Source organism: Eschrichtius robustus, chromosome 12, assembly GCF_028021215.1.
Source record: "Eschrichtius robustus isolate mEscRob2 chromosome 12, mEscRob2.pri, whole genome shotgun sequence".
Lineage (NCBI taxonomy): Eukaryota > Metazoa > Chordata > Mammalia > Artiodactyla > Eschrichtiidae > Eschrichtius > Eschrichtius robustus.
In genome coordinates, this window is record NC_090835.1 from 31,930,926 (window position 1) to 31,940,124 (window position 9,199).

General features: G+C 41.3%; 1 protein-coding gene across 1 annotated transcript; it reads right to left on the reverse strand.

Annotated features, from left to right (window-relative positions):
• Positions 1-2,238: 2,238 nt before the first annotated feature.
• PDE12 (phosphodiesterase 12) lies at positions 2,239-7,835 on the reverse strand. The gene is made up of 3 exons (XM_068558556.1): positions 6,346-7,835; positions 5,282-5,360; positions 2,239-4,762 (listed from the first exon to the last, which is right to left on the reverse strand). Exons 1-3 carry the CDS (start codon positions 7,651-7,653, stop codon positions 4,320-4,322), a joined length of 1,830 nt encoding a protein of 609 aa, XP_068414657.1. The 5' UTR covers positions 7,654-7,835; the 3' UTR covers positions 2,239-4,319.
• Positions 7,836-9,199: the final 1,364 nt, after the last annotated feature.

Sequence of the window (9,199 nt, forward strand, 5' to 3'; positions counted from 1 at the left end):
AAGAAAACATTAACTTGGTGATTTAGCATGTTTTTACCCCAAGAAATTATTCTTTTTCTTCAGTCCTGGTTGTAGTTTTTTGTTTTTGTTTTTAAATTAAATTGAGAAGTTACATTTTTTTCCAAGTAGAAGTGAGTAAATGCTTTGGGAAAAAGTATAAATTGAGAGATAATCCCTAGAATGCCTTTCACTGTGTTTTAACATTCTTTGAAAACAATGCAAACTTATAAAATCACTATCACTGTCATAATTTATTGACATGATCAGTACTCTTATGAAATACTTGACACTATATTCAATGCTTACTGTTTACACAAATGTTAAACGTAGTGTTGATCAATCAAAAAGAGGTCTCTGTGACCCTCCCGTATTATACAGAACAGTTGATTATACTCACAGATTAAAAAATACTCTGTCAAATAATTGATAAGTATGTTAACAGAGAAGCTGAAGAGGAATTGTGGTTCCCTTAAAGGCTGACTAGCAGCATCAGAGTTGAGGATAGAACCATTTTCTGTTTTCTGTCCCTCTGTTAATAGGCTTTTTTGTTGTTGTTGTCCATAATATTCCCCGTTGTCTTTTGTCTCAAATCATTCAGTTGCTTTTCTGTGGTGGTATTTTGTTACATGTTTGCTTCCATGGATTCCCCCCTTTACCTTCTATATTCTTCATTGAAAATAAAACGTAAGTGAAATGTTTATCTTAATCTTCCAGAGTATCAGTGTCTCATTTACTGAGACTTCATTTTCATTAGTGTATACACAGAATTATATGTAGTAATAATTATTTCCAGATATTTACTGGGATCAAACTGCCATTTTTTTTTTTTTTTTGGCCACGCTGCGCAGCATGTTGGATCTTAGCTCCCCAACCAGGGATCAAACCCGAGCCCCCTACATTGGAAGGATGGAGTCTTAACCACTGGACCACCAGGGAAAGAAGTCCCCAAACTGTCTTTTAATAAATTTATTTTATTTTTGGCTATGTTGGGTCTTCGATTCTGTGCGAGGGCTTTCTCCAGTTGCGGCAAGCGGGGGCCACTCTTCATCGCGGTGCGCGGGCCTCTCCCTGTCGCGGCCTCTCCCGTTGCGGAGCACAGGCTCCAGATACGCAGGCTCAGTAGTTGTGGCTCTCGGGCCTAGTCGCTCCGCGGCAAGTGGGATCTTCCCAGACCAGGGTTTGAACCCGTGTCCCCTGCATTGGCAGGCAGATTCTCAACCACTGCGCCACCAGGGAAGCCCCCCAAACTGTCTTTTAAAGTCCATGGGATGTGTAGTGATGTCCTTACTTTCATTTCTGATAATGGTAATCTGTATCCTCAGTCTGGGTAGAGGCTTATCAATTTTATTCATCTTTTCAAAGAACCAGCTTTTGGTTTAGTTGATTTTCTCTATTGATTTCTTGTTGTCTAATGTCATTGATTTCTGCTTTTTTTTTCTTTTTTTTTGGCCGCACTGCATGGCATGCAAGATCTTAGTTCCCTGACCAGGGATTGAACCTGCCCCCTGCAGTGGAAGCGTGGAGTCCTAACCACTGGACTGCCAGGGAATTCCCACATTTAAATGTTTTTGAATTATGTTTGGAAAACTGGTTGGCTATTAGGAAAGATTTTCCCTCCTGAGTTGCCATGTGGGTCTTAACGATAAACTAGTAGTGCAAACTTATTTTTCATTATATATGGGCTTTGGTTTTGTCTCAGACTCGTTTGTAGGGAATTTCTGCCTGTATTTCATAGCTGGAGAATATGAGATCTAAAGGTGTCAATTTCCACCAGGGAGATTTTCCCACAGTAGTGTTCTTTGGACTTCTCCCCCTTATGTTATTACGTTGCTCAGAGATATACCTTTGGACTGAAACCACCACATTTTGATGACTCAAAAACGTCACCAACCAGTAAAATTCTTGAAAATTTGAAACAACTGATTTTAGTTTCTAGAATTTTAAAGAACATCACATAGCCTGAAATGATTTGTTCACTAATGAACTACCAGTGTGTATGTCTGTAGTGGCAACTGTATAAGAATTCATTTAACAGGATAATGTGTTCTGTAATAGTCTCAGTAGTTTGTAATTGATAACACAAAATTTCAGAATGTTAATTCCTATAGCAAGAACTTGTAACATCGTAAAATGTGGTTCACCAGAGTTGCTACTTTCCGTATTTTATAATTAAATGTACTAAAAAAATCTAAATGTAATAGAAAAATTCAATCACAGAGATGGCTTTAAACACAAACATTTCTGAATAACCCTTTATTCTAGCTCACATACAAGGACATTTTGGTATGCTATTTATACAGTTTTCTTAGTGTTCCCTACATTTGGACTAATCATACGAACATATCTATATGCTAGAGATTTGACCAAAGTATATGCACTTCAAAATAATATTCTATATTCTAATATTCTGAAATGCCTGTGTACAATCTGATCATTGTTTAGTCAGCAAATACCAAATTTAAAGTATCAGGATGTGGAATGTTTGATAAGTGTTTAGAATTTTTCTGACCAGAGTTCCATCTAGCTAGCCGTGGCGTTAATACAGGACCTGTATGTTTTTCTCATGGGCATGAGGATGTCATGTTACACTTTTTTCTTTTATGTTTCTCAACTTTTTGCTTAAACTTTTTCTCTCAACGTACTGTAGTAAGTCCTGTCAACATGTTTGTTTGAAAGCAAACCAAAACCAAATATTAAAACGGAAAAAAAAATTGCAAAAGAATCAGATTCTGGCTTCAATATATTATTTCTGTATTTGTAAACTGATGTTAAAAAATGCTCTCAAGATGGTTTTTAGGAAGGCACAATTTGGTAGTATCAATTTTTCACTTACAGCTTTTTCTAAACAAGATCCCAAGAAACTGCCACCTTAATTTTTCCGGCACGTACTTTTAAGCACTTCAAGGTTCAATCTGAAGTGCAAGTAAAACGCTCTCATTCTCAAAATTACTAAGAGTAAACAATACATTGGATAGTGAGCAGAATATGAAAATACAGGTTACTCTGTCAAAAGATGAAAGTTCTTATGGTATCGGGTTAGAGACTAAACGTGGAACAAAGGCCTTCATGACTGGAAAATCAGAGCTCTTGAAGTGAGCTCTAGCTATCTAAGCTTACAAGTTAAATGCAGAAAAACGAGAACATTTTGGTTCTTTTGAACAAGAGCGCAACAGCTAAAGCATTACAAATAAGGTATGGTGATAATTGAGTTAGAAAAGCTCAGTTACTACTCTAGGCTAGACTCTAATCAGTAAAACTATACTTTGTAATTTTCAAGAGTTTGGCTTCATATTTAAAATTTTTTTTACAGTATGTAATTACATATACAGTGTCCTGTAACTCAAACTATAATGCTCAAGTCTATAAGAAGTTTATTCGAGAGATGCTCAAAAGCCCCACTACTACTCTCCCTTTCTCCTATTTAGAAAAACCAACAATTTTGAAAATACTTGTAGCACAGAAATGCTCCATGGTTCATCCACAACTGCAAGCCCGTATCAGTAGGCAGTTTCTCATATCTAATGTATTGTGTTATAGTCTCTAATATCATATGTCAAATACCCTGTTGATTTATGAACATTTTCCATGGGCAAGGGTGTTAAAGACAACAGGATCAAGTTGACGATGTTATTGTTCACTTTAAATACTAAATTGTGCTTGCATACTGAAAGTTAAAATGAGCTGCAGTAAGAATGGGAATATAAATATGTCCATTTGTACCATACACTAAAAATCCTAAAAATAAGAGAATGAAGATACCTTACGATAACTGAAAAATGAAAGATGAGAAGCAATAGGAATTGGTAATGGTATATTTTAATTTTTTGTTAAAGCTCTGAAGTTGTATTAAATTGCTAACCAAATTGAGGTAGAGGTAGACCCTAATGTTATTCCTTCCATGTGTCAGAAGTTAAGCCTCTCACTTCAACTTGTATGTGCTTTCCCCCTAATTATATATAAATGATTTAATTTGAAATGTGTGTTATGATAGAAAAATTACAGGATCATTCAAATGGTTATTTTTTTTTTTTACAAAATTCTTAATTACTAGTAAAAAAAAAAAAGTACTTATAAAATGTACCCAATGTTCTTCCTGCTGGTCATAAATATATTTGTTTTTCCTCCAAGTGTAGAAAAAAAAGGGTAGAGAAACTATATTATGCAACCATTATGATAGTCATGTAATGAAGACACTAGAACATAACTAGTATGGTAATATTTTACCTTAGTACCTAGTTTTCCTCTTTGAAGGTTACACATAGCTTTGATTCATATTAAATTTCCTACTAAAGCAGATTTAAATTCCATCAGACACAAATCTATTTCCATTTTAAATCACATACAAGTGCTAAGTGATCAGAGGGATGGGAAACACTAGGTAAGGCCTGGTGGGTGGTAACTTCTTCATGAGTAGGTAATGGAATCACCTGTTCAACCTCTAAAGCATTTAAGTCAATGAAAATGTAATCCAGACATCCATGAAAGCCACCAACGTAATTTGTGTAAGCAGGTTCACCACAAGCACTTTTCAGTTTGAAGAAATGGGTAAGAGACATGTTGCATCGTTCCTCTTCCCCATTGGAAGTCCAGTCTTCATGATCCTCTGGAATATTGCCACTGATGACAAAGTGATACATTCCTGTTGATGGGGTACTATTAAAGTCCCCACAAAATATAACTGGTATGCTGGGATACAGATCACAAGAGACGTGTCTAATGTGAGCCAAGGCTATTGCCATTTGAATGAGACGAATGTACCCACCTATGAATATAAAAAACGTGTTAAGTACTTTCTAAGGTTGCCTTTAAGTTAAAAAAAAGAAAGAAAAAACTCACAAACCACAGTATCTGGGTGACATTCAAGATATGTATTTGTATGTGTGGGGAGGCACTGGATGAAGGTGGTCAAAAGGTAAAACTTCCAGTTATAAGATTAATGGTATTGGGGATGTAATATACAACACAGTGACTACAGTTAACACTGCTGGGTGGTATATTTGAAAGGTGCTACGAGAGTAAACCCCAGAAGTTCTCATCACAAGGAAAAAAACCTTTTTGGGGGTATTTATATGAGGTAATAGATTTTAAATAAACTTATTGTGATAATCATTTTGCAATATGTGTAAGTCATTATGCCATACACCTTAAATTGTATAGCGCTGTGTGTCGACTATATCTCAATAAAACTCAAAAAAAAAAAAAAGACGTATTTGTGTAAAACAGCTTTTACCGACGTTACGTTACCACGTTCAAGCCACTTGTGAAAACCAATAAAACCTACCTTTGGGGTGCCAGTAGAGATGGGTATTAGCAACACATATCTTTTTAGAAGAGTCCTTTGTAGACTGAAGAACAGAAACCTAAAATAAACAGAAAATGCCAAGTTCAGTTGCTATTTCCCAATCTGAATTTTTTTAAAATCTAAAACTATATGATGAACTGACATTTTATTCCATATGCCTCCCTGCTGATGAAGTATGATTGAAATTATGAAATTTAATTTTGTTTTAAGTTTTGTAATATAAATGAATGGGATTCAGCATAACATTTTAGTAACAGTCCAATATACAGAGATAGCATGAATACATTTTAGATGTCAACACTAAGGTTGGAGACCGTGTTTTTATGTGGGTAAGCGTGGGCTTTGGAGTCAGGCAGAACTAGCTTTGAATACCCACTCTACCATTTACAGCAGTGTGACCTGGAGAGGGACACTTTTTCCTAAACCAGCTTCATCATGAGTAGAAAAGAGACAATATCATCCACCTCAAGGAGGACATTTAATTGTGTGGATTCAATTAAATGAGCTTACTCAGAGATGCATGAGACACAGGTGCTCAAAAAATGGTAGCTACTCTTCTTACTATGAACAAAACCAACTACCTAAAAACTCTGGACAACAGAGTTTTAGAATAACATCTATAAAATGGGAACAGTAGGATTACTATAAGCCAAAATTAAAATAACAGCTAATATTTACGGAGCACTTTGTACAACATGCCAGAGACTTAAAATTTTAATTCTTTAAAATGTGTCAAAACAGTGTTTGGCAAGTAGTAAGAAAATATTACCTATTAAATTATTGTATTTAGCTAAACACTAAATCATAAGCACTATGAAAAGTTCTTGTTTGTCTTGTTCAAGGCAAGCTGTGGTGTGCCTGGCGCATTACAGGTACTCAGTAAGTATCTGCTCAATGATGAAGGAAGGAAGAAAGGCTAAATTACACGCTGAAAATACAAGAGCAAACACCTTTCAGTAAAATCTGGACTGTTTCATCTCTATAAGCACCCCCGGCCCCGGCGCCCCTTCCAGAACGAGTATGTAGAGACTGGCAGACTCTACCTGAAGTACAGAAGACCTCTGGAGCACCCTCTCCTGCGCTGATGGGTACAAAGCCAGTTTCTCCAGCAGTTCTTTGTGAAGTGGGTCAGACTGCAGGGCTTCATGGAAAGGAATGTCATGCTGGCTAAGGAGGCTGAACTTGGACTTCCGGTAGAAAGTGGCCAGGCCTTCGTGCTGCTTGATTCGAAACACGCCCTCCAGCCCAAAGGCCTCCAGGGCCGGCACCAAGCTGTCTGTAAACACGTTGCGGTCAACTTCCTGCAAACAGATGAGGTCGGCGTTGTAGCCCGTGAGTTCCTTTTGGATAAGGTTCTGGCGGTAGTCCAGTTCCAGGGCGTAAGGGGCACAGTACGGGTACAGGACCGTCCGCGAAAACTCAGTCTGGGCGTATGTGTCGGCCAGGATGTTGTAGGAGACAGTGCGGATGAGAGCGTCGTCCGTCACCTTCTTGGTGTACAGATGCCGGTGGTCAAAGGTGCAGGTGCCGGGCCCGGCCTCCACTGGACACACACTTACCAACTCCCGGCTTGGCCCGAAGCGCTGCCCATTGCCTGGGGTACAATGAAGTTTGAGCCGTAGCCCGATGTCGGCATTGGACGGGGTGTAGACGCGCTCGTCCACATCCGTCTCAGTCCAACCAGGAGAGGGCGAAGAGGGAGACAACGATGAGGGGCCTCCGCCCTCAGGTTCCGCCGCTCCGGGTTTGGTTTCCTTGTACCAGCGGAAGAGGGAGCCGGCGGGATCCCCAAATTCGACGCCGAGCTTGGGGCACACCGGGAAGCCGGCCATGATGTAGCGCGGCAACTGCAGCTCGGTGAAGGCGGGAGGGTTGCGCTCCACCTTGTACTTGACATCGCCGATCTGCAGCACCGCACCGTCCTGCCAGGCGTCCACATTGAGCACGTCTTCAGCCACTGCCTCCTCCCGGTAGTACAGCTTCACCACAGGTTCGCAGGCTGCAGCCGGCTCGGGCCCAGGCCCCGCACAGGACACGCCGCCGCTTGCGTTTGGCCGGTTCTTCCTGCTCTTCTTGGCGGCGGCCGCCTTCGCGTGGCCTTTGAGGGCATTGGTAGCGATCCGGCTGAGGGCCCGCCCCAGCGGCTCGCTCTGGTCGCGCTGCATGTTCTTGTGGCTGCCGTCGGCCAGCGCGAACGACAGACTTAGCTTAGGCTCCGAGGGCACACAGCGCACCACAGCGCGCTCCATCGCGCCTGCCGCGGTCTCAGTCGCCGCCTCGGCCCGACTGTGCCGCTCCACCGCCGTGCGGACCCCACGAAGCGCGGCGCGCGCGCCTGGGAGCCTCCACATGAACCTGGTGGCCCAGAGGCTGACGAGATCTGAGGTTGGGCGACCGCTAAGCGTCAGGTAGAAACAGAAGAGCCGCAGCCGCCGGTTCCGGAACCCATTCAGTCCCTCAACTTCCGGCCGGCGAAGAGAGGGCGCACTGTGCTCCCGCCACGCACTTTCGCCAGGCCCGCTCACCAGCTCCTTTTTTCCATAGCCACTCCTGTCTCTAATCCATCCCAGCTTAATTTTTATCTATAACCAGAGTAATAAGACTGGAAAAATGAAGAAAATATAGAGGTTCCAGAGGGAAATATTAGACTCCATGGTTTTATCGAAAGTGCAGTTAGCGGGCGGAAGCGAAGGCGCGCCCAAGACGGAACTGGCTGGGGTGGTGTCACGGGTTTCGCTTCCCCGGAGGAGGCTGGCGCAGTTCCTGGTTGTTAACTCCGTGCCTTCTGGGGTTTCCTCGCGCGAGGGCGTAGGGAACTCTAGCCGGATTGCCAGCCTGGCTTCGGGTTTGGAAAGTGTTGCTCACTTCTCCACAGCATTCCCGAGGCTGCTCACCCTCTTCCGAGGTGTGGTGGGTTCACCTCAGGCCTAGCCAGCGCCGGCGCGCGGAGCAGAGCTTTTGTGGTAGTAACTACGAACGATATATAGTAGCTCCCAGTTAGTGAGCCGTGACTGTGCTAAAAACGTCTTTTACGGATGTGAGGACCAGAGAGATTAAGTTACCTGCTCAAGACCAAACAGACATTGCTGAATGAATGACAGGAGACTGAGAATAGCCAGTAAGTAAGAGGATATGAGAAATGTAGCTTCTTTGAAAGCCAAATGAAGAAAGTATTTCAAGAAACAGAGTTTGTGTTGAATATAATTAATACTCTGATTAACTGAAGGAAAAAAAAAAACTCTTGAAGATTAAAAGAACAAATTGAGAATTCGCTTCTCTCGATAAGTGATGTTTGTATGTACTTTCCCGTCTCCTACAACTAGAATGTTTATTTATTGGGTATCTAATAATAAGCCATACCCTTTCCCCTGGCTTACAGTGAGGAAAATCAGCCTTTTCTAAAAGAAGGATGAATTTTGCAGTCATTTGAAATGTATATTCCTGTCCTCCCCTCTCCCCACGCAGCAAGCATTTGACAAGGTAACTGGATGCCTGGTGGTATGTATGTAATCTGGGGCTACAGTGTAGGGTAAAAGTCATTACATTGTATCAGTTGACTTAAGAAAATAAGTCTCAGTACTCCAGTTCATAGTATCATAGTACCCACATTAGCAAATATAAATTTTGAAATGGCATTTTTATTCATGCATCTTTGCAGAACTCAATCTTAAATAAGCTGAAAGATAAAAGCCCTATTAGAAAATGTGGGAATTCCCTGGCGGTCCAGTGGTTACACCTCGAGGCTTTCACTGCTGAGGCCCAGAGTTCAGTCCCTGGTCTGGGAACTAAGATCCTGCAACCCGCTCCGGGAGGCTAAAAAAAAAAAAAAAAAAAAAAGTCCTATTAGAAAATGACTTTCCTTCAAGCAAGCTGATCTAATTTAACTCTGTAGCACTG

Bases quoted from the DNA above. Each gene is read 5' to 3' on its own strand.
- PDE12 (XM_068558556.1), bottom strand. From the start codon at position 7,653: ATGTGGAGGCTCCCAGGCGCGCGCGCCGCGCTTCGTGGGGTCCGCACG. The intron at 5,361-6,345 runs GTAGAGTCTGCC...TGTTTATTTTAG, and splicing joins AGAGGTCTTCTGTACTTCAG to GTTTCTGTTCTTCAGTCTAC. The intron at 4,763-5,281 runs GTAGGTTTTATT...TTATATTCATAG, and splicing joins TCTCTACTGGCACCCCAAAG to GTGGGTACATTCGTCTCATT.